General features: G+C 47.3%; 1 protein-coding gene across 1 annotated transcript; it reads right to left on the bottom strand.

Annotated features, from left to right (window-relative positions):
- LOC112058973 (tripartite motif-containing protein 10-like) lies at positions 1-23,846 on the bottom strand. Its single transcript, XM_065562650.1, has 5 exons — positions 22,941-23,846; positions 6,198-6,768; positions 5,356-5,471; positions 2,578-2,637; positions 1-1,381 (listed from the first exon to the last, which is right to left on the bottom strand). The coding sequence occupies exons 1-2, from the start codon at positions 23,355-23,357 to the stop codon at positions 6,532-6,534; spliced, it is 654 nt and encodes a 217-aa protein (XP_065418722.1). The 5' UTR covers positions 23,358-23,846; the 3' UTR covers positions 1-1,381; positions 2,578-2,637; positions 5,356-5,471; positions 6,198-6,531.
- Positions 23,847-25,501: the final 1,655 nt, after the last annotated feature.

The raw sequence follows: 25,501 nt of genomic DNA, 5'->3' as shown, positions 1-25,501 counted from the left end.
TTTTGGAAACAATTTTTTTAATAGTGCTAAAATGGCAACAAAATCAAGGAAGTAACATATGAAATTAATGAGTTACAGTCTCACCTAGCCGGGTGGAAGTGGGGGGGACTGAACCAGAAAGAATAGAAGAAACAAAAGGAAAAGATAAAGTAAAACAAAATGAACAGTGTGTCCTGGAGAAAGGGTGAAAGGGGAAACAGCCAGAGGCCGTGAGAGGGGAAGGGATAAACTCAGGGGAAAGAATGGAGAACGCGATGGGGAATGATCTGTGATAGGGATCAGAGGAGAGTGGAAGAGACACACAGAAATCAATAGGGATGGGAAATGAATGCTAGAAAAATGGTGAGTAAAAATGAACAGTATGAAAGAAAAGGGAACACAAAAGGGACAAAGATTTATAAAACATCACTGATTTGTACAAAACGCTCCCTGCTGCTGCGGAGCTTCCAGCTTCCCATCCTTGGTGCTACATGGAGGGAGGGAGGAGGAGCTTCCATGGGTTCATAGAGATGAAGAGCCGGGGTCTGGGTAGATGGAAGTCCTCCAGGGTCACAGAGACTTGGATGACGGTAGCTAGAGAAGCCCATTTTTTCCTTCTTATCCCTCCACCCCCCATCCCCATTTTCAATGACACTGTCTGAGCCCAGATCCACAGAGTCATCCTGGATCACAGAGAACAGTGACAAACAGGCTGCAAAATCCTTGGGGCAATGAAGTTGGCTTCTCTGCCTCCATCACTCCTTGCTCTCTATGGTTTGACAGATCAGAGACCCCTGCCTCAAGACAGTAGAGACTACACTGTATGAAGCTAGAGAGGCTGGTTTCAGGGTCCCCAGTAGGATGTTCCCCTTCGCCATGTGTCTCAGGGCCACAGTCTGAGCTGAGATCCTGGCCACCCCACCCAGAGCCAGGGGCGGATTCTCTCCCCAGTGACAGAGGCCGGCGGGAAAGCGAAGATTGGGGCCCCATCACCAGCATTGAAAAATGTCACCTGCCTCCGTTCACAGTCTAGATAAATTCCGAGCCTGCTGGGGACCTGGTTGAGAGGTAGGGGGGGTCTCAGGGGAGGTGAGAGACTGGCAGTGACCCCAGCAGCACTCCACAGCCCAGATCCCTCCCTCAGGGTTACGGCTGATCCGCCCTTTCCTGTTCACAGACTCTCTGGCCACCCCCACAGCCCAGTATAGCCCATCCCCCACTGGAACCTCCCAGTAATGTTTCCCTGAGGTGAAACCTTCAGAGCCCAGCACACAGAGGTCAGTGTCAAATCTCTCAGGATTGTTGGGCAGATCCTGTGCTGTGTCTTCCCATCTCACACTTTTCCGATCCTCAGACAGGACGAGTTGGGGATGAGCCGTGTCTGGATCCAGAGTCACAGTCACTGGGGGGGAGAGAGAGAATCAGAGCGCGAGGGGCTGAGCTCAGCCCTAGGGGAGGCTGGGACCATTTCTCACACTCCCCAGCAGCCATGTTCTGGCTGGATCCCAGGGAACTGCCTCTGTTCTGGGCACCTGAGGCTGAGCAGAGAAGTCACTGCAGTAGTTCCTCCATCTGTGTAATTGGACCCACTTCATTAGTTTCTCATTTAGTTGCAGAGGCTTCAGCTCCCAGCTCCCCCTGCTAAAGCTGCTCCATTCCCAGCAGCAGAGAAACAGCCAGGAAGGTATCAGAAGTTTTTGTGAGGAGGGAGCAGAAGAGGCAGGTATCAGCTTTAAACCCCAGAGGGAAGCTCCCTTCCCTAATGCAGCCTCCACTCCCAGGCCAGGGAACAGAGAGGATGGTACAGCATTGGGAGGCGCTAAAACTGGAGAGTAGGAGGCAGCATTGTGTGGGGTTGCCCCATTCCCAGCCCAGAGAGAAGGGAGGAGCTGCCAGCATCAGAGGGAGAGCATATCCCCAATCCAGGAAGCAGTGGATAGCTCCAATGAGAGAGACCTGCCCACAGGAAAGGTAGGATATAGGAGAAGAGTGATGGGGAGACCCCCTGCACCGGGGTAAAGCAAAGGGATGCAGGGCCGGCTCCAGGCACCAGCAAAGGAAGCAGGTGCTTGGGGCGGCCAATGGAAAGGGGCGGGTCTTTGGCAGTAATTCGGCGGCGGGTCCCTCAGTCCCTCTCTTCCTCTTTGAGCTGCTGCCTAAGTGCTGCAGAAGAGGAAGAGAGGGAGCGAAGGACCCGCCGCCGAATTGCCGCCGAAGCATGAAGCGGCACAATTGTGCTGCCGCTGGAGTGCCGCCGATCGGCTTCATCTTTTTTTTTTCCTGCTTTGCCGCTTGGGGCGGCAAAAAAGCTGGAGCTGGCCCTGGAGGGATGTGTCAGTGCAGAGAACTCTGTTCGGGTGCTGGGCAGTGAGAGTGTTTCTGTTCAGCAGCGTGGGCATGAACTCAGCACTAAGGTTGGTGTCAGGAGTGTTTGTGTGACTTCAGCTTGGGATCTCCTCACTGTTTCATGTGTTATTTTTAAGGCTGTGAATGTCATGGCTGGTGTTCGTTTGATTGGTAACTTTAGTTACAATCTCATGCAGATGTATTCACTGGAATTTTCTCATAATTTAAAGATAATCTCCCCTGCAATCTCACCCAGTCTGAGTGATCCCAGGGATTCTCCTCTTTTTGTCTCCAGTGTAGATGGCAGAGTGGCTGGAGGGGGAAAGGATTAAAGAGACAAGAATTCAGGCTTTTGTAGTTATAATAGCATTTGCACTCTGACCTCATAGAACTCTGTTTTAATTATGGTAAAGAAACAGACAGAGACACACTCATGTCTTTAATATAAACCAATCTGAAACGTACCTCCATTATCCAGTTCTCCAGAGCACACACAAGGTCATTACAAGGGCCAATCAGAGGAGGGGCCAGGAGAGCCATTTAGCCTGGGGCTCAAGCTCAAAGGGGGCCTCAAATTTAGACACTTATTATTTTTTTGACATTTGATAAATTTCAATTTGTTTTTATGCACATTCCTATTGGACCAAAATGTGACACACACTCTCAGCTTACAGTGGCAAATTTAAGCAAATAAAAGATGTGATTTGGTAAAAGACATAATTTTTTTGTTAACTGATATAGATTTTTTATTTTTATTATAGTTAGGGGCCTCAGAAAGCTGGAAGTGGCCCAGGCCTCTCTGGACCTCTGAGAGGGCCTGGTCATTACAGCATTAAAACATAGCCCCCATACCAACTAAAAATAGTATTGCTGTTGTTGCAACTTAAAATGTTCATTTCTGCATTTTTAAAAATGGATACAATTTACTAGAAGTAACTGTTCAGGTATGCTGTAAATAAAGAAGGCGGGAAATTTAATGCTTTTCCTGGAGGGGTTAACTTGTTTAAAAGAAACTCCGCATCTTAAAATAATGGATAGAAAGCTCTTTGCCCATTCTACTGACTATCTGAATTTTTTACTATTCAATCTGGCCCCAGTCCAATTAGATCAGATAAACAGAGTTCTGCTGTATTTCCTTTCTCAATCAGGCATTTCCTAGCAATGGAATCAACAACCATGAGAATCCAGTTGCTTTGTTTCATTCACTTACTGACTTTTGTCATAACCTAGACCCAGATCATACAAAGACTTTGGTATAAAAGTAAATTTACCCACTTTGGTCCTTTTGATACTAACGGGATGTTCAGAATTTGCAAAATTCTGGCTCTAATTGTGAGCTGTTGTGTCTGTTTACCCAGTGTCTCTACAGAGAGCAGAACGATGGGGCCCTCGGCCTGCATAGGCAGAAATAGGAATAATAATAGAATCATATTATCAATGTGGAAATGGGAGACGGTTGACTCAATGGGCCAGATTCACTCCAGTACTGGCAAAAGAGGAGAGGGGAGGCAGTTTGACTCTGCTATTCAGTAGCTGCAGGGGCCGGTGCAGACTTTGGCACAGGCTAAAGAAGTTTTGAAGTCCAGTGAGAGTCCCTATTACAGCGGCCCTCATGTTTCTTGGCTAGCAGAAAGAGTAGGCACAGCTTTACACTGCCCACATTCCTCTATCCCTTGTCCACCCCCTCCCTCTTCCACCCGCCCTCAACAACCCCACTCCATTCCCAGCCCTCTCAGGAATGCTCCTTGTAACTGCAGCTGCTGTGGAGGAGACACAAGAGGCTCCTGTGCTGGAGGGATTCCTCATGGTGTGGGAGGGGCTTTTTCCTTCCCTACAGCCCATGTGGCACAGACTAGTTGCCATATGGGACCAGGGCATAGTGATGGACTATGATTTAACAAGTGGCCTATAATTTAGGGTCCAGATTTTGGTCCCAATCTTTAGGCACCTGGGGTCTGGTTCTCAGAGGGGCTGGGCATCTGCAGCTCCCATTGATTCCACCTGCAGCTGTGGATGCTACACAGCTCTGCAGCGCATGCCCTGCAGTTCTCTACTTAGAAGAGAAACTCAGGTGGCCAAAATTAGGTCATTTTACTAAATTTGGGCATTAATATTCTGACCTTTAGAAAGTCATAATTAATGTGAGACATCCTGTTGCCTCAGCCCCTACTACATCTGCTCAATTTGTCTGCTTTCCACTATATATTATGTTAAGAATTGAGAATAGGTACAAGGGTCATTTTTTTATGCATAAGTTTGGACAGCCCGAGATTGTGCGTTTAGACTGACTGTTTTGGCTTTGTCCTGGTTGGCAGTTTGCTTTACATAAGGGAAATGTTGCCTTAAGTGACCTTGTGATTAAGTGATGTGTTCATAAGTCGTTATGTGGAACAAAGAGATGATTTGACCCCACAATATGCTTAAGGACAACAGACACCCAAAATATACTGCCCAGGAGCAGTTAGCAAAATCCAAAAAACCCAGATGCAGAGAAAAGGGACAACGTGACCTATACATAATCAGTGGTAATAAACCAATCAGAAAAGAGAATAATAATATGAAAATAACTTGGACAGAAAAAGCTCTACCCATTATAAAGTTCATGCATGTGTATTGTATGAGTTATATAAAATAATTAATATTCATAACACTCAAAAGTTATTGCAAAAGAATAAATATATATTTTGGACATGTATAATATATCATACTTCGTAAAAGGTAGTTAGAGCATCATAGGAAAAATCCACTGTGACCCGCCTATGCCCCAGAAGACAAAAACTGGCCAGTACTTCTTTCTGTATGTCTGTCATTTCTTACTCCAATACTAATTATAATTGTGAGGCATGCTTTTTGTACAAATAAAGGTTTGAATTCATAACCCTGAGTGTCTTGGACCCCAAGTGCATGGCAGTCTCACCAACAATTAAATAGAAGCATAAACTAATTATGAACTAATTAGCCAGAGCCATTCTCCTGCCATAGTCTCAGAGGCTTATCCCAATTTCCCTACCCTAGATCCCTTCTCAGTACCTTTGAATTTCCTCAGAGTCTTCATTAGAGCAATAGTTTTCTGGAAGAAGTCACTGAGTCTCTTTTCCAGTTCAGGAGAAATCTCCAATGGCTGCTGGAACTTCCCCTTCTCACACCTGGACAGAAACCGTTTAACGTGGTTATATTTCATTTAGTGACTCGTTATTAGTTCTTGCTAGTGAGGTGCTGCTCTAATGGGCCTGGAGTTAGAATTGCTCTACTTCTCCCAGTCTCAGAGCAGGTGCAACACAGGCCATGGCAGTGCAACCTCCCCCACAAAAGTCCCATTAATGTTCTTCAACTCTGGCCTGGAGAGACCAGCTCTGGGGATAAAAGAGAAATTGAGTCTCCATGGTCAAGTCACCCCTTGGCCTCCACCCTCTGATGGACAGGAGGTTCCCATGTGAAGTGTTGTAGAAATCTGCCCACTAAAGATTGATTCACCAACTCCCTCCAGCCCAGCTCATTCCATCCAGGTTTCCAAACAGTCCTCAGGTGGGAAAGACTTGATCACTGCTGCCCTGGGTTGAATGTTAACCAGTGCCCCAGTAGTGAAAGTCCCATATTCCATCTCCCTAATTCTGATGCAGCCAATCTCCCAGATATATGACTTCTCTAGGATATCATTTAGGTTCATCTTTTTCATTCAATAGGCAATTCCAGAGTCTTCTGTAAAAAGGTGAGAACCTCAGGATTAAGTTGATCAGAGATATTTATATCCAAAATGTGACCTTCTCCCCACATTTTGCTGTAGAGCCCTGGGGAGATATGTTGCTAACATCATCTCCAAATTCTTTCCCAGCATTATGAAGTGTGAGGGGGAGTGAAAGAGAGCCACCTACCTGCTCAAGGTGCTTCTGACATCATTTTGGAGAGAGAGAGAGAGAGAGAGAGAGAGAGAGTTTCAGTCCCACCTGATCCACGCTTAACATTCCAAGGAAGAGATTTTGCAAGTATGGGGAAAAGAGGCCCTGGCCTGGACCCAGGACCAATGGATTCCCTGAGCTAATGGGGCGTTTCAATCTCTAATATCTGTGAGTCTGTTACTGCAAAGAACAATAGTCATTCATAATTTAGCCAAGCACACACTGAGTTACACTGTGGTCTCTAACTGCTGGACTCCTGTGCCCATGTTTTAGGAGCAGTCCTGTCCCTGTGTTGGGATCTGGATTATTTCTAACACCGCAGGAATTCAGTTGCTGGTTTCTGATACTCCCCCTCCATCTCACTGATCAGCTCACTGAGACGGGAAATCTCCTCAGAGAGTTTGGTGATATTTTCATTCTGTATCTTCTCAATCTCCTTGTCCAGCTTTTCCAGCTGGGCCAGCAGGAGTCGCTCTTGTTCCTCCAGGAACTGCAGCAGTTGCTGAAATTCAGAAACGATCTTCTGCCTCTCCTTTTCTATCTGTTTCTGTAAACCAATAGGGAAAGGGCTGGTCAGGGATATGGAGGCAACATGGAGTCATGGGTGGTGGGTGAAGCTTCCCTTGGGGAGGCTAGGCCCCTGCCCCGCCTCTTCCAGCCAAGGCTCCACCTCTTCCAGCTGAGGCCATGTCCCTGGTCTCTGCTCTCAGCCCTCCCCCCCCCCCCCCCATGGCCCTGGCTAGAGTAGGGGGAGGAGAGGGTAGCTGAGAGCTTGGTCGGGGTCATGGATGGGGGCTCAGAGCTCGGCCCTGGACAGCGTTCTGAGCCTGTCCCCTGTTTTGCCCCTTCCGCCCGCAGTCCCATACATAGCTCCATCCCATTCCGCCTGTTGTCCCAAGGCCATGCCCCACTCCACCTCTTTCCCCTGAGGTCCTGCCCCCACTCACTCCTTTCTGCCCCCTTCTCCCCCTACGAGGCGGGGAACAAGAGCTCTTCCAGCCTTGGCACCATGGGAGGGGGAGACTTTTCTGCAGTTGGCCACAGTCCCTGGGCATTGGCCCTATGGGCCCATACAGTAATCCACCACTGCCTTCCCACCCTCCCCTGGGCGAGTGAGGTTTGTGAAGGCTTAGCTTCCCCCAACCTTCATTATGTGCTACCCGTGCCTTGGGTCTGATGAGTTTGCCTTGATGGCCTGTTCCACTTAGCAACCAGCGAGGCCTACTGAAAAAATATACTAGGTGAAACAGTCAGGCGCTTGGTTGCTTGACCTTGCTAGATAAGAGAATGCTTGCAGAGGCTGGGAAAAATGCTTGCAGATGCTTTTTGAAGTAACTTGTATTTCTTTGTCTAACCATGAAGCTTATCAAACTATAACAGTTATTCTTTGTTTCTCTCTTGTATGCTGGGAAAATATAGCTGGGAAAATACAGTGATGATGCGGCAAAGTGGCTAATAAAGACAGTTTGCATCTGCAGAGAGGAGGGGGGCTGGTTCTAGGGATACGGGCAGTAGTTCTCTATTATATTGCATGCCTACAATAAAGAGCTTGATAGTTGGATATTTGCTGGTCGTTGCCTGTCTCTTTGCGGTCGGACAATGAAACCTGAGCCGTCCGGGATAAAAGAAATCCCCGACAAATTTGGCGACTCCGCCGGGACTCGTCCGACTCTCCGGCGAGGGGGTCCGTCTCCGACGCAACGCAGCGCGCATCCTTCGATTGAGAGGAGCCTTGCCTAGGAGTCGGATCTCACGTCGGCGATATGGTGTTGTCTCATGAACCAGCCTGAGTCCGTTTAAATCCAGCAACATCATGGGGGGAGGGATAGCTCAGTGGTTTGAGCATTAGCCTGCTAAACCCAGGGTTGTGAGTTCAATCCTTGAGGGGGCCACTTGGGGATCTGGGGCAAAATCAGTACTTGGTCCTGCTAATGAAGGCAGGGGGCTGGACTCAATGACCTTTCAAGGTCCCTTCCAGTTCTAGGAGATGGGATATCTCCATTTAAAAAAAACAAAAAACATCCACCTGCCCTTTGAGCAGGAGTCACAGGAACTAGGTAAGTGAGCGCTCGGTACAGAAAAATGGGACAAGGTGGCAGTAAATGCCCAGGGAACACCCCATTATCTCCCATTCTGAGAGATTGGAAGGATATATCCAGGACGGCCGGATTGTCCAAGGCTAAGATGAGAAATTTGTGTCAGATCCAATGGCCGTCATCTACCTTTCATTTGTCACCGACTAGAGACTGGCCGGAGTGTGGAACCTTTTCCACAGATAGGATGAACTCCTTAAGGGATATTTTGGTTGATCTTAGGCCGGGACAAATTAATTATTTGTTTGTGTGGTATAATTATAAACCCACGGAGGGACGGGTAGCTTTTGAAGCTGTTTGTATGGAGAGCTCTTGTAAAAATCCCCCGCCATATGCCCAGAGCCACACCGGGATAAGGACGATTTTGTTTCTGTTTGTCCCCCTGTCCGGCGGAGTTTCAGGCTTCAAAAACAGCAGGTTAGGGACAGGTCAGGGACAGAGGAGAATCAAGGGGGGGGGGGCTCAGGGTGATGTTCCCTCATCTTCAGAGGGATCAGGCAGCCTCACCCCCTCTGTGCAGCCTTCAGCTAGCCTTCTTCAAACTTGGCCAAGGGCTGCTTCTCAAACACTCCCAATATTACAGCAGCCCTCGTCCTCGCGGACCCCCACTAGATTACTTAACTCTGTGAGGGAGGATGTTTCTGAGACACCCCTGATATTACAAGCCCTGTTGAGAACTTATCCAGTTCCACTGGTCGCTGGGGGACATGCGATGGTTTTTACCCATACCCCGTTTGCAACTTCAGATTTGCTTAATTGGCAGCACACTATGCCTCGCCTACGAGACAATCCCGAGGAAGTGGAAAGAATGTTCCACACAATCTTTTCCACTCATGTGCCCACTTGGGCAGATGTAAATCAGTTATTAGACACTCTCCTGACAGAGGAAGACAAAAAGTAAAAGAAAAATCTGCAGTCCATTTGAGCAATTCTTGGCAGACTGCTGCCCATAAGTGGGATCCCAACAATCCAGCTCAAAAGACAAGTTTGGATAATTTTTTGAAAGCTGTTTTGAAAGGCATTAGGGACGCAGGGGAAGCTACTCCAAATTGGAGTAAGGTGACAGCTTGTGTTCAGCGTCCAGATGAGCATCCCTCTGACTTTTGTGCCTGACTGATTTGTGAACTTAGAAAGCATGGGAATTTGGATCCTGAAACCGATCATGGAAAGGATATACTTAAATTGGTTTTCATGTCACAATGTGCAGAGGATATTGCTAAGAGATTTAGAGAGCATCCAGATGGTATGCAAGGGAAAAGTTTGCCTGAGGTAGTTAGCATCGCTACTAGAGTGTTTAATGGAAGAGAGGAGAAGAAAGAAAAAGAAAAAAGGAAGGAAAAGCAGAAGGATATAAAGAAGCAAGTGTCACTGTTGGCAGTAGCAATGACTGGGGGAAGGGGAAGAGGATGGAACAGAGGTGGATGGAATGGACGGAGAAGAGGAGGAGCAGTGAGAGGCAGAGGACGTGGAGAAGGAGTTAGAAGTAGTGATTGTCATTATTGTGGTGCAGAATGACATTGGAAGAGAGAGTGCCCAGTGTGCCCTAAGAAGGAATATAAGCCAGAGGCAGCAGGGCAGTTCGCAGAGGACAGCGAATGAAGGGAGGTGCCGCTCCCCTGGAGTCCTGAGATTTATGAGGCTGGACTTGTGCAATTTAAATGTGATGCCCGGTTCCCTATTATTCCCCTTAAAATAGGGAATGAGACTTTTGAACTGTTAGTGGACACCCGTGCTACTCATTCAGCTATTCCCAAGGGAGCGGTCCCAAAAGGAAATATTGAAAAATGTGTGATAGGAGTTACTGGAGAGACAGAAGGATGTTTTATGACCAGCGAATGCATGGCCACTTTGGGCCCTTTAAATATTCAGCATTCCTTTTTGCTTATGAATGGGCCAGTAAACTTGCTTGGGCGAGATTTGCTGTGTAAATTGCATGCTCAAATTTTTTGTAATCTGGATGGCATCATTCTAAGGTTCCCATTGGAAAAGGCATATTTATTGGCAGGGCTGGAATGGAAGTTCAAGGATCTAGTAAAAACCTCCCTGTGTGAGTGCAAAACGAAGTTAACCCTATAGTGTGGGGAGGAAAACATTCAGTGGGACTAGTGAAATCAGCTCCCTTTTTAAATCTGACAGTGAAAAGTGACAAGCCGTCGCCTGCCCAGAGACAAAACCCTTTGAAACCTGAAGCTGTTCAGGGGCTAGGGCCCCTCATACAGGATTTGAAGGAGAAGGGAATTCTGGTGCCAAGCGTCTCCCCTTGCAATACCCCTATTCTGGCTATTAAGAAGCCTCAGCCTGGGCCAGATGGAAAACCAGTGTATCAAATGGTTCAGGACTTAAGACTGATTAATCAATATGTGATCCCAGAACACCCTGTAGTGCCAAACCCTAGCACCATACTGGCAATGGTGCCGCCAGATGCAAACTGGTTTACTTGTCTGGATCTGGCAAATACTTGTTTTTCTGTACCGGTTGCCCTAAATAAACAGTATTCACTTTGCATTCACTTGGGGAATACTAGGTGCAGCCGGGCAAAGGGGGGAGAAACAGGAAATTCCACCCCCAGGGCAACTTACATGGACTAGAATGCCCCAAAGGTATGTGGAGGCATCAGGGGTGTTTGCTAGAATTTTAGCAGAAGATTTAAAAAATGTCCAGCTACCCCACGGCTCTACTTTGGTAACTTATGTTGATGATATCTTAGTGGCATCAAAAACACAGGAAGATAATGAAATTGATTCCATCTATCTACTTAATCAGTTGGCAATGAAGGGACACAAAGTCAGCCCCACAATATTGCAATGGGCAAAACAAGAGGTGAAATATTTGGGGTGTACTTTAGGGCTGGAATTCGTTGCATAAATCCCCAGCAGGTAAAAGCAATTTCCTTTTCCCACAACAAAACGAGGAATGAGAGGCTTTATTGGAATGATTGGATTTTGTCGTTCATGGATAGTGGCTGCAGGCGAATTATTGAAGCCGTTACATGAGTTAACTAAAGAAGGGGCAGAGGAGCCTTTACATCCAAATGCTGAGCAGTTAAGAGCCTTCAGACTACTCAAGGAGTCCCTTGTTCAGGCCCCCGCTCTAGGGCTCCCTAATTATAATAAACCCTTTGACCTGTATGTACATGAATCTAAAGGAGTGGCATCTGGAGTGTTAACACAATTATTTGGAGGCTCTCCTCGACCTGTTGCTTATTTGTCAGGACAATTATACCCTGTAGCTCAAGGCCATCCAGGCTGCCTAAGGAATGTTGCAGCAGCTGCTCTCATTGTGGAAAAAAATCAAGAAATAGTACTAGGACACCCCCTCACAATGTACACACCTCATGCTGTGGCCAGCCTGTTAAATTCACAACAGCATAAGCATCTGACTAACCAACGATTGTCAAAATATGAAATTGCTCTCTCAATGACTCATGGGGTAACCCTCAAATGATGTGCCACGTTAAACCCAGCTTCTTTGTTGCCCCAAGAGGGAAGTAGTGGATATGTGCATGATTGTTTGCAGGTTTTGGACTTAATTTCCACCCCTCGCCCTAACCTTACTGATGTTCCCCTCCAAGATCCTGAAATGGAGTTGTTTGTGGATGGATCTGCCTTTGTCCGTGAGGGAATCAGACACTCCGGATACGCAGTTACTGATAGCAAGACTGTATTAATAGGGAAAGCTCTTTCACCCGGGGTGAGTGCCCAGGCAGCAGAGTTGAAAGCCCTGACTGCAGCCTGCTTCTATGCTAAAGGAAAGAGGGTCAATATTTATACGGATTCAAAATACGCTTTTGGGGTGTGCCACGCCACAGGTGCAATTTGGAAGGAACGAGATTTCATTACCTCGTCTGGAGCTCAGATTGCCCACGGAAAGGAAATTGCTGAACTGCTTCAAGCCATTCAGGCTCCTAGGGAGATTGCGGTGATATACTGCAAAGCTCATACCAGGCAAACTGATCCAGTTGCAATGGGAAATCGCTTGGCTGACAGGGTGGCCAAGGCAGCAGCCCTACAAGGGGCCCAGTTAGACCTGATCTCTCCCTTAGCTCAATGACAATTACAAGCTTCAGATACTGAAAAGGCAACATGGGAAAAGTGGGGGGCCCAACCTAATTCAGTGGGAATTTGGGAATGTGATGGTCGTCCTATCCTACCTAGAAGCTATCAGCGTGAGGTGCTACAAAAGGTTCACCGTAACACCCACCTAGGAGCGAATAAAATGGTTCAAATCATTCTTAGGCAGTTTGTATCCCCTAGATTAAGTGAAATGGCTAGAAGAGTAGTGGAAAGTTGTATTCTTTGTCAGCAATGTAATCCTAAGGGAACTTGCCAACAGGTGCCACCTGGTGGGCGCAGATGGGCTCATAGGCCCATGCAGCACATTCAAATTAATTTTACTGATTTACCTTCCTCAGAAGGAAAGAAACATTTGTTAGTGATCGTAGACAGGGCCGTAACAACAAAGAACGTGGCCCCCTCCGAACGGTGGCCCCCTCCGAACATATGTCCGGGCGGGGCCCCTTACAATGCAGAAACTGGAATGCAGTATTTATTTTGCCACTTTTAGGGACCCCCTTCCTTGCGGGGCCCCCTTCGGTCGGAGGGTACGGAGGGCGCTCGCTACGCCTCTGATCGTAGATCGACTTTCAGGATGGGTAGAGGCCTTTCCCACTGCCCAAGCCATTGCCAAAGCAGTTTGCAAGGTGCTTCTTAATGAGATCATGCCAAGATTTGGCCCTCCTGAAAAAATTTATTCTGACCAGGGAACGCATTTTACAGCAAAAATTTGCAAAGAACTCACTGAAGCAGTTGGGACAAAATGGGTTTTTCATGCCCCCTGGCACCCTCAGAGTTCAGGCCAGGTGGAGCGTATGAATGGAACTCTAAAGAACACCCTAACTAAGTTGTGTAAGGAACTTAAGATGAAATGGACGAAAGTTCTTCCTTTGGCTTTGTATATTGTTCGGACTACCCCGAATTCTAGGACTAAGCTAGGACCCTTTGAGATACTTTTTGCACATGTACCCCCTTCCTTTACTTCTTTGGTTTCAATGCCTAGTGACACTGATCTGACTTGTGAAATGGAAGTTTATGTAAAAGCATCGCAGCAGCATTTAACAACATTACAACAGTACTCAGCACAGTCTCAATCTTTACCATTGTGGAAAGCTGTTCATTCTATTTCGCCAGGTGACCCAGTGTGGATCAAAACTTACTTCAACCCAAGTGGCCAGGACCGTTCGAGACTATCCTGGTGAGCCCTACTGCTGTTCGGGTCAAGGAACTTCCCACTTGGATTCATCATACCAGAGTAAAACGGAGCCTCGCTAGGGAGCCCGACCTGGTAAAGGGTTCCCCAGAAGCAGATGGCGTCGGACTTCGAGGGAGCCATGCACGTTCACCCCACTGCGAACCGGGTGGGCCAGAAGCAGGCGACCTTCTTGCTCAGGACAAATGGACTGCTACCCCTTTGGGCAACCTATGGCTCAAATTCAAGAAGAAGTATACTGGTGCCCATTCCCCAAGGAATGGCAATGAATAGTTGCCTGGGGAGTTGGTGGACTCATTTGTGTATTGTTTGTTGTTTTTATATGTGGGTTACTACTGCTTTATATAATTATAAAATGTGGGTGCTGTCTAACTGCTCAATTGTGCAAAACAGCCCCTAAGGTCAGTCAACCTTATCATGTAATCTAAGTTGTGTTCCTCGAGTCCCCTTAGTGGGTCCTCTAGGAACAAAGCGGGGACTTGATGAGTTTGCCTTGATGGCCTGTTCTGCTTAGCAACCAGCGAGGCCTACTGAAAAATATACTAGCTGAAACAGTCAGGCGCTTGATTGCTTGACCTTGCTAGATAAGAGAATGCTTGCAGAGGCTGGGAAAAATGCTTGCAGATGCTTTTTGAAGTAACTTGTATTTCTTTGTCTAACCATGAAGCTTATCAAAATATAACAGTTGTTCTTTGTTCCTCTCTTGTATGCTGGGAACTTCCCCATACACGTTAACAGACTTTTCCAGTAGCTGTACTGGCCGCGATTGCCAGGGCAAATTAATCATTAATCATTAAACACACTTGCTTTTAAACCATGTGTAATATTTACAAAGGTACACTCACCAGAGGTCCCCTGTGTGCCCTCAGGGTCTTGGGTGAGTTCGGGGGTTACTGGTTCCAGGTCCAGGGTGACAAACATATCCTGGCTGTTGGGGAAACCGGTTTCTCCTCTTCCTTGCTGCTGTGAGCTACCTACATTACCTCCATCCTCATCTTCCTCGTTCCCCGAACCCTCTTCCCTGTGTGTTTCTCCATTGACGGAGTCATAGCACACGGTTGGGGTAGTGGTGGCTGCACCCCCTAGAATGGCATGCAGCTCCGCGTAGAAGCGGCAAGTTTGCGGCTCTGCCCCGGACCTTCCGTTTGCTTCTCTGGCTTTGTGGTAGGCTTGCCGTAGCTCCTTAATTTTCACGCGGCACTGCTGTGTGTCCCTGTTATGGCCTCTGTCCTTCATGGCCTTGGAGACCTTTTCTAATACTTTGCCATTTCTTTTACTGCTACGGAGTTCAGCTAGCACTGATTCATCTCCCCATATGGCGAGCAGATCCCGTACCTCCCATTCGGTCCATGCTGGAGCTCTTTTGCGATCCTTGGACTCCATCACGGTTACCTGTGCTGATGAGCTCTGCGTGGTTACCTGTGCTCTCCACACTGGGCAAACAGGAAATGAAATTCAAACGTTCGCGGGTCTTTTCCTGTCTACCTGGTCAGTGCATCTGAGTTGAGAGTGCTGTCCAGAGCGGTCACAATGAAGCACTGTGGGATAGCTCCCGGAGGCCAATAACGTCAAATTCCATCCACACTACCCCAATTCCGAACCGCAAAGGCCGATTTTTTCGCTAATCCCTTCGTCGAAGGTGGTGTAAAGAAACCGGTTTGAAGGGCCCTTTAAGTCGAAAAGAAAGGGCTTCGTCGTGTAAACGTGTCCAGGCTTAATTCGATTTAACGCTGCTAAAGTCGACCTAAACTCGTAGTGTAGACCAGGCCTAACAAAGTGACAGAACAAGGAGCAATGGTCTCAAGTTGCAGTGGGGGAGGTTTAGATTGAATATTAGGAAAAACTATTTCACTAGGAGGGTAGTGAAGCACTGGAATGGGTTACCTAGGGAGGTGATGGAATCTCCTTCCTTAGAGGTTTTTAAGGTCAGGGTAGAGAAAGCCCTGGCTGGGATGATTTAATTGGGGACTGGTCCTGCTTTGAGCAGGCGGTTGGACTAGATGACCTCCTGAAGTCCCTTCCAACCCTGACACAGAAGTAGTTTTGCTGCAAACAAGTCTAATCCTAGCGGTATTTGGCATGGACCATGTCAAGGCTGCTTCCCCACTTTGAACTTTAGGGTACAAATGTGGGGGCCTGCATGAAAACTTCTAAGCTTAACTACCAGCTTAGATCTGGTCGCTGCCACCACTCCCAAAGCTAATTCCCTTCCCTGGGTAGCCTTGAGAGACTCTTCACCAATGCCCTGGTGAATACAGATCCAAACCCCTTGGATCTTAAAACAAGGAGAAATTAATCATCCCCCCTCCTTCCTCCCACCAACTCCTGGTGGATCAAGATCCAACCCCCTTGGATCTAAAAACAAGGAAAAATCAAACAGGTTCTTAAAAAGAAGGCTTTTAATTAAAGAAAAAGGTAAAAATCATCTCTGTAAAATCAGGATGGAAAAATAACTTTACAGGGTAATCAAACTTAAAGAGCTCAGAGGACCCCCCTCTAGCCTTAGGTTCAAAGTACAGCAAACAGAGATAAACACTCTAGCAAAAGGTACATTTACAAGTTGAGAAAACAAAGGTAAACTAACACGCCTTGCCTGGGTGTTTACTTACAACTTTGAAATATGAGAGACTTGTTCAGAAAGATGTGGAGAGCCTGGATTGATGTCTGGTCCCTTTTTGTCCCAAGAGCGAACAACTTCCCAAACAAAGAGCACAAAGAAAAACCTTCCCCCCCCTCCCAAGATTTGAAAGTATCTTGTCCCCTTATTGGTCCTTTGGGTCAGGTGTCAGCCAGGTTACCTGAGCTTCTTAACCCTTTACAGGTAAAAGGATTTTGGAGTCTCTGGCCAGGAGGGATTTTATAATACTGTACACAGGAGAGCTGTTACCCTTCCCTTTATAGTTATGACAGACCTGCACTGTCTGGAGCTCTTTTGTGTGTGGACTCAAGGTGTTTGGGGGTCCACACAGTGTTTAACACAGTGACCTCCTCTAGTGCAGGCTGGTATTTGAATGTAAGCCCTCATGGAGCAACACATGAGTACAGCATCCCAGTGGGAAATCTCCTCTCCCTGTTAGGCTTGAGACCTTTATCACAGCGTCTTTACCTTTTAATGGCCACATTTCATCACTGCTCAGTGCTGCTGGGGATGCAGCAAGGCCTAGTGGTTAGGGCCCTGATCTAGTCCTTGAGAGACCTGGGTTCTATTCCCAACTCTATCACTGACCAGCTGGGTGACACTGGGAAAGTCACTGCCCCTCTCAGTGCTTCTGTTTCCCCTCCCACCCTTTGTCTGTCTTGTTTAGAATCTAACCTATGCAGGGCAGGGATCGTACCTCACTGGGTTTTGTGCAGGGCCCAGCACAATCATGGTCAGATCTCATTTGGTCTGTTGGGGCTACAGAGACGAAAATACTACTAATAAAAAGCATGTTACAAATCAGTAACAACAACAGCTTGTAATTTCCTAGTCTCCACTCTGAAGAATATAAGAATGGCCATCCTGGGTCAGACCAAAGGTCCATCAAGCCCAGTATCCTGTCCTCTGACAGTGGCCAATGACAGGTGCTCCAAAGAGAATGAACAGACAGATTATCATCAAGTGATCCATGCCCTGTCACCCAATCCCAGCTTCTGGCAAACAGAGGCTAGGAATACCATTCCTGCCCATCCTGTCTAATAGCAATTGATGGACCTATCTTCCATGAATCTATCTAGCTCCCTTTTGAACCCCATTATAGTATTGGCCTTCACAACACCCTCTGGCAAGGAGTTCCAGAGGTTGACAGTGCGTTGTGTGAAAAAATACTCTCTTGTGCTTGTTTTAAACCTGCTACCTATTAATTTCATTTGGTGGCCCCTTGTTCTTGTATTATATGAAAGAGTAAATAACTTTTCCTTATTTATTTTCTCCACACCAGTGATGATTTTATAGATCTCAATCATATCCCCCCTTAGTCGTCTTTTTTCCAAGCTGAAAAGTCCCAGTTTTATTAATCTCTCCTCATACGGAAGCCGTTCTATACCCCTAATCATTTTTGTTGCCCTTTTCTGAACCTTTTCCAATTCCAATATATCTTTTTTGGGATGGGGCGACCACAACTGCACGCAGTATTCAAGGTGTGGGCGTACCATGGATTTATATAGAGGCAATATGATATTTTCTGTCTTATTATCTATCCCTTTCTTGATGATTCCCAACATTCTGTTCGCTTTTTTGACTGCCACTGCACATTGAGTGGATGATTTCAGAGAACTATCCACAATGACACCAAGATCTCTTTCTTGAGAGGTAACAGCTAATTTAGACCCCGTCATTGTATATGTACAGTTAGAATTATGTTTTCCAATGTGCATTACTTTGCACTTGTCAACATTAAATTTCATCTGCTATTTTGTTGCCCAGGCACCCAGTTTTGTGAGATCCTTTTGTAGCTCTTCACAGTCTGCCTGGGACTTAACTATCTTGAGTAGTTTTGTATCATCTGCAAATTTTGCCACCTCACTGTTTACCCCTTTTTCCAGATCATTTATGAATATGTTAAATAGGACTGGGCCCAGTACAGATCCCTGGGGGACACCACTATTTACCTCTCTCCATTCTGAGAACTGACCTTTTATTCCTACTCTTGGTTTCCTATCTTTTAACCAGTTACCAATCCATGAGAGAACCTTCTCTCTTATCCCATGACTGCTTATTTTGCTTAAGAGCCTTTGGTGAGGGACCTTGTCAAAGGCTTTCTGAAAATCTAAATACTCTATATCCACTGGATCTCCTTTGTCCACATATTTGTTGACCCCCTCAGCGAATTCTAGTAGATTGGTGAGGCATGATTTCCCTTTAGAAAAACCATGTTGACTATTTCCCAACAAATTTTGTTCATCTATGTGTCTGACAATTTTGTTCTTTACGATAGTTTCAACCAATTTGCCTGATACTGAAGTGAGGCTTACTGGCCTGTAGTTGTCAGGGTCACCTCTGGAGCCCTTTTTAAAAATTGGCATCACATTAGCTATCCTACAGTCATTTAGTACAGAAGCTGATTTAAATGATAGGTTACAGATGACAGTTAGTAGTCCTGCAATTTCACATTTGAGTTCCTTCAGAACTCTTGGGTGAATACCATCAGGTCCTGGAGACTTATTACTGTTTAGTATATCAATTTGTTCCAAAACCTCCTCTAATGACACATCAATTTGGGACAGTTCCTCAGATCTGTCACCCAAAAAGAACGGCTCACGTTTGGGAATCTCCCTCACATCCTCAACAGTGAAGACCGATGCCAATAATTCATTTAGTTTCTCTGCAATGGCCTTATCGTCTTTGAGTGCTCCTTTAGCATCTCGATCATCCAGTGGCCCCCCTGGTTGTTTAGCAGGCTTTCTGCTTCTGATGTATTAAAAAAAATGTTTTGCTATTACTTTTGGAGTCTTTGGCTAGCTGTTGGGAAGGGAACTTTGGCTAGCTAAAGGGAACACTCTCACATAGACTGGCCTATAACTCATGTGATTTAAACCTCACTGGTCATTTAACAACTTCTGTTCTGTAGAAAGTTCCCTTATGGCACCAGTGGGAGCAGGGTTTGAAGAGGAACCAGCTTCCCAGAAAGAAATTCTCTCACATCAGACATCTTTAATTCTTCAGGGCTTTTTGCCTTTCTTGCCACTCTGCCATATAATTTACTTGTTATACACAGGCTTTACACAGCGGAATAATGCAGTTACACTGGGTTCCCTCCACATCTTTTAGCTCAAATGACCCGAAGTGGGAAATGGTTTGGAAAAGAATTCAACTTCTAAGAGAAAGGTTTCTTGCATTCTACATCTGTAAATTCCTCATGCTGCATAATTTATTTTTTATAGCATGTTTCATACAATGGAGGCTTTACAGAGCTCAGAGATGCAGTTACACCACTAGCTGTGATAGGCAACTTGCTATAAAATTAATCTGTAAATAAAATCCAAAGTTATTACTCTGATTAATAGCTTAAAAAGATATCCAAAATCTAAAGTTACTCAACTTAAAAGCAATTCCTTACATTGTACTCCTAGGCAGTCTCCTCTAAGGGAACCACCATGTGAGCTCACGACAGATGGCAAATCAGTCAGATAAAAGTTTGATCTTCTTCACAGAACAGTTTCAAAAGCTCTTGGTGTTCCCTGCACACCCTCTCCCCTCCCGAGCCTTTTGCTGCCTCTAAACTTGGCTGTTTCTATGTCTTTCATGAGCTGCCTGTTTGACCTGAGGTTTCTCTGTTGCAGTTTCTCTTTACTGAGGGCCAGTGGCAGATTAACACACTGGCCCATGGGGTCTCAACCAACTTGGGGCCCCCAGGAGCACCGGAACCTGTGTAGGAGGGAGGAGGGCCACCAGCACCAGAATTGTGGCGCAGCCCTCTGCCCCTCCTGTTCCCCAACAGGCCCTGCCCCCTGGCCAGGCCAGAAGCTGGAGCCAGGCTGAGGTAAGAGCCGCCCAGGGAGCCCAGGCCACTGTGGGGAGCCCTGGACCCTCCACCTGCTGGGGGGGAGCAGCCCTTGGCCCGGGTCACACACCCAGGGCAGGTGGAGGCTCCAGAGCTCCCCACAGCAGCCTGGGCTCCCTGGTTAGCTCTTAGGGATCCTTGGGGGGAGAGCAGGAGCAGGGGGCGGGGCCTAAGGCCCACCTCAGTCCCTCCCATGACCAGGAAGAGGCTGGCACAGTCCCTGGCACAGTGCCTGCCTGAGGATAAGGAGGCAATGCATGGTGGAGGCATGAGGGGTCACATGCCCCACAGATTTCTGGGGATTCTTCTGGTGGGGACAGCCAGCAGCAAAGAGGCAGTACTCCGCCTGGCAGCAGTGCTCTCCCTGGTCCTTGCAGCTTGGGGAGGGAGGGAGGAAGCAGCAGGAGCTGGTTGCCAGCTGAACTCCTCCCCTGCCACATGGGGCTATTTCACCTTCCCTGGTGCTGAAGTCCCAGTGCTGCTGCCTGCTTTGCAGACGGTCCACAGAGGTGAGTCGGGGCTGGAGGCAGAGGCATAGTGTGGGACTCCAGGAGCAGGGAAGGCAAAGCAGCCCCATGTGGTGGGGGACGGAGCTCAGTCAGCCAGCGCCTAACACAATGGGGTCCTGGTCATTGACTGAGGCTCCCAGGTCCTATGATAATACGGCCAGCCACCCTGCTGTTTCCTCCCTCCCCAGGTTGCAGGAACACACTGATACAGCTACTGCCGGGGGGTTTGCTGCCTCCTTAATGCTGGGTGTCCATGCCAGAGGGGTCCTGAGAAATCAGAAATCACGTGACTCCCAGAATCTTTCATTTGTGCCCCCCACTAGCCACAGATATGTGTCACCTCTGAAAGTGGGGGGCTATGGCTGCCCCACTGGTTCTGGTTCCCCTCAGCCACCGGAGTGTGGTGGGCCCAAATATTCTTTGTGCCCAGGGCCCCAATCAATCTTAATCTGCCTTTGCTGAGGGCAGGAGATGGCTGTATCGGATCCCTCCCAGCACAGGCTGAGCAGGCTTGGCTATAATTGTGCCCACATGCCAGAGTGATGGATTCTGTGAAATACTCCAGACAGATGGGACATGTAGCTTCATCCTGGAGACTTTCCACCCAGTTGTCTGCAGCCATGGCTCCCTCTGGGCAGTGTAACAGGGTAAGGTTCAGGTTCCTGAGCTCAGAAATATGCCCCACCTGCAACAACACTGGGTGTTTCCCTTTGCTGTTTGCTAAAGGTCAAACACCAAAGAACTACACTGAGCATGTGGAGAGAGAGAAGCTCAGGGGTTTGAAAGCTAGCTAACAATGACTCACAGACCTGAGAGGTTCAAAGGACAATTCTGCAGCCATTGAACCTGAGTAATATACAGAAACAGCATTCAAACATGACGCTGGGTAGAAATTTGAATTTTTTAGAAGGGTCATAGTGCTACAATCTGCCTTTGTCAAAGGGCTATTTTTCATTTGGGGTAAATGCAATCTGAGTACAGCAGAAAATTCAGAAAGTGCTCAGATTATGTTTGAAAAGAAAATAAATGACACATACAAAAGCTTGTTTGGAGGGAAGGGAAATTTGTATACTCATTTATATACACTGCAAGCTATTTGGGGGCAGGGACCTCAGTATATGTAAGCTGCCAGCACAGATTTGTGTATCATGTTTATTTTCTTGGGATGGTAAACTGGGCCTTCTTCCCCACCTGCTTCACATACAGAGCCCCCAGCTTGGGAGAGGGGGATGAGGATCCCATAGCAGTAGTTGTTGGAGTGAACATCACATTGAGATGCGTAGGGCAGTTTCCTCTTCTCAGAGCTATTAACTCAGGCTCTCTACAGACTCAGTCACAAGTCACTATATCAGTTATGCTTGTGACATATTTTCAAACTTTTCTTGTCAATCATATCGGCTAGAAAGTTACTTTTTGGTTACTGATTTTTTTAATTCTGAAACCTGAGGATCTGTTTTAATCATGTGACTCCAGAGATGGGTCTCTAGGGAAGAGCCCAGAATACCTGCACTTAAACCCACTCATGTATAGACGTTCCAACAGGGGCAACTGATTCTTCCTAAAGGTGGAGGGGCCACAAGGCCCACCCTGTCCCGCCTCTTCCCCTGAGCCCCTGTTCCCGGTCAAGCCAGAAGCTGGAGCCAAGCTGTGGAGCCAGGGACCCTCCACCTGCCTGGATTGTGGGGGCCCAAAAGCAGCCCCTGGCCCATGTGTCCACCTCTTGGACTCCCCACTCTGCACAAGTGGAGGGTCTGCAGCACCCCACAGCTGCCTGCGTGGCTCTTACCATGGTCCGGCTGCAGCTCTTTGGCCCCCAAGGCCCCACCCATGGGCCAGGCTGGAAGCCAGAGCCAGGTCAGGGGAATAGCCACGCAGGCAGCTACGAGGAGCTGCAGACCCTCCACCTGCCCTGGGTGTGGGACCTGGGGGCCAGGGACATGGGCCGGAGGCTGCTCTCGGGGCCCCTCCACCCAGGCATGTGGAGGGTCCATGGCTCCCCACCACTCCCCGGGCTATGTTCATGATTAATAACAACACCCTGCTGGCAGTGCCTGGGCTGTCAGGGGTGTGGTGGGAGCATCTCATTCCCTCCATTCCTGGCCTGGCAACAGCATGGACACATCTTGCTTTAATCCTGAGTGTGAGGAAAGTGCCTCACACAGAGCTCTAGTCCCCTTGTCTCCCTAATGAACAGTGCAGGATTGACAAGCTGAGGCAGCATCAGTGGCTAGAGGTCCCTGCAGGGGGGAGATTTAGGTCGATCCAGAGATCAGGGGAGAAAATCTGGGAAACTGGGAGATTCTGGGGCTCTGAAAGACTTAGTCTGAAAAGGAAAGGATTAGATTAACCCAGATCCACAGTGTTTCCTACCTTGTATTTCGGGGCAGCCTCCTCCATGAGAAGCACCATGTGAGTTCTGTGCTCGGGGGATCTCTCACAAACCACACACACAGCTTCCAAGTCCTCTTCACAAAACAGATCCAGGGATTTGGCGTGTCTCTCACACAGATTCTCTTTTCCTGGTTTTATATCTAGTTGTTTGATTTTTTCCACTATATTTGCTAGCTGATAGTTATTCCGGAGAGTCCCTTTCCGGATTCGGGCTCTGCAGTTGGGGCAGCACACAGGGTCATAGTCCCCCTTTGTCCATGTACCACAGTACTGAGTGATGCAGCCTCGGCAGAAGTTGTGCCCACAGTGTATGGACACTGGGTCTGTCAGATATTCCAGGCAGATGGGACATTTGGTTTCCTCTTGGATTTCCTGTACAGGAGTCACTGAGGCCATGGCTGCTGGGATCTCTGGTCTTCTGTTCTCTCTGCATCAGAAATGGTTTTGCTGATAATGGGAGGTGCCTGTCCCACCTCATATCAGGTGCAAAATGAAGTGAAGAAAAAGGAGAGGCCAGAAGGAGGAGCAGGAGAAAGATAAGAAAAGAAGGAAGCAGGAACTACATAGGCAAGGAATGGGAGCAGTGGGGTGTAAAGTAGCAGAAAGGGAGTGAAAGGAAAAGGGGGGAAGGACACAACCAAACAAGAACACAAAAGCTTAAACTCAGGGTCTGTCTACACATTACATGTCCAGGGAGTTGTATTCCAGTGGCTAGCACAAGCTGCCATCTTGCTGCTGCAGCCACATTGCTATTGGTAGTGTGTTTGCTCCAGCAGAATCAAAACATGTACATCTACACAAACTGTGCTGTGTAGACTTGTCCTCAATCAAACTAGGACATTCTTAATTCACAACGAGGGCATCCACAGCCAAACACAGACTTGCATTGAAACAACAGTAAGTGGGAACTAAACATAACTGAGTTATTTAAGTGACTGTCGGGGTTCCCCCCCCCCACTCTGAACTCTGGGGTACAGATGTGGGGACACGAATGAAAGACCCCCTAAGTTTATATTTTACCAGCTTAGGTTAAAACTTCTCTAAGGCACTAATTCCTTAGAGTGATATTGCTGCCACCACCAAGTGATTTACACAAAATATTCAGGGAAGGGTCACTTGGAATCCTTATCCCCTTAAAATATCCCCCCAAGCCCCTTCACCCCCTTTCCTGGGGAGGCTTGAGAATAATATACCAACCAGTTGCCTTAGCAATGTGAGCACAGACCAGACCCTTTGTCTTCAGGACACTGAATTCAATCCGGTTCTTAAAAGAAGAACTTTATTTATAAAGAAAAAAGTAAAAGAATCACACCTGCAAAATCAGGATGGAAGGTAACTTTACAGGGTAATAAAAAGATTTAAAAGACAGAGGATTCCCCTCTGGGCTCAACTTCACAGTTACAAAAACAGGAATGAAACTACCCCTGTAGCATAGGAAAATTCACAAGCCAAAACAAAAGATAACCGAATGGATTTCCTTGCCCTACTCACAGTTTCTGTGGTTTTAGAGGGATTATTCTAGGTATATTTTTAGGAGATATTGTACCTGCTTGGCTTCTCCCTCCGTCCAGAGAGGGAACAACCCACAGGACAACAACAAAATCCTTCCCCACCAGATTTGAAAGTATCTTCTTTTCTCATTGGTCCTTCTGCTCAGGTGCCAACTAGGTTATTTGAACTGCTTAACCCTTTACAGGTAAGGCAATCCAGTACAGCTGCCAAGGATACATAAAGGTTGCTACCCTTCCCCCTATAGCCATGACAGTGACAATGTGTGGGCAGAGGAGCCTTGGCTTGGCTGTGTCTTGCTGAACTTCTAGCCACCCACCTGGGACCAGACGGGCTATAGAGGCTCCATTGGTTAAGGTCAGTTTGTGTGCGCTAGTGATAAGGCATGAAAACAGCAACAACTCAGTAATCAGCAGTAACCCTTGAGCTGAAGGGTGATTTTATGGTAAATCTTTTAAGATTTATGAGATCGCAGTCTAAAGGTTACAGCCCAGCCCATTCAAAACACCAGCTAAGAGCTAGAAAGAAGATTTTAGTTATAAACTTTGTAAAACTCCATAGACAGAAGGGAAAGTAACAATCCTACCCACCCCTGCCCCATTCCAGCTGTCCCAGTCTCTTCCCATAATTTTTTCTCCTTGGGCCAATACTGAGCTCATAATCACTATGTGTACTGATTCTCCTGGGGGAAAATACAAGCCAGGGATCCATGTTTTTGGTTTGTCTGGGGAGAGAAGTGTCAGCTCTGAGAGAAGGAACAATAAGGACTGCTCAGCACACAAAGCTAGATATTCTGAAGTCCACAATAAGCAGCAATCTACTCCTCTGCACAGGCAGTTTGCTGCTGGAGCTCCCCGCAAATGTTTCCCACCACGCATTTGCTGCCATAGGTCTAGATTCTGACCCAGGTTCTACCATTGCTCCTTTGACCTGAGCAGTTAGCCAATGTTTGGGGCCTCGCTCCATTCTTCCATGTGGAGGAGAAATTGATTATAGGAATCACGTATTTCTTTGGTGCAGTCATTATTATT

The sequence above is a fragment of the Chrysemys picta genome, chromosome 12, assembly GCF_011386835.1.
Source record: "Chrysemys picta bellii isolate R12L10 chromosome 12, ASM1138683v2, whole genome shotgun sequence".
NCBI lineage: Eukaryota > Metazoa > Chordata > Testudines > Emydidae > Chrysemys > Chrysemys picta.
Note: the sequence above shows the minus strand (reverse complement) of the source record. Positions and strands in the feature narration are given on the sequence as shown.

Excerpts from the sequence above, each read along its gene's own strand:
- LOC112058973 (XM_065562650.1), bottom strand. The coding sequence starts at position 23,357 with ATGGCCTCAGTGACTCCTGTACAGGAAATCCAAGAGGAAACCAAATGT. Across the intron at positions 6,769-22,940 it reads AGGCTGCCCCGAAATACAAG|AAACAGATAGAAAAGGAGAG; the intron begins GTAGGAAACACT and ends ATTGGTTTACAG.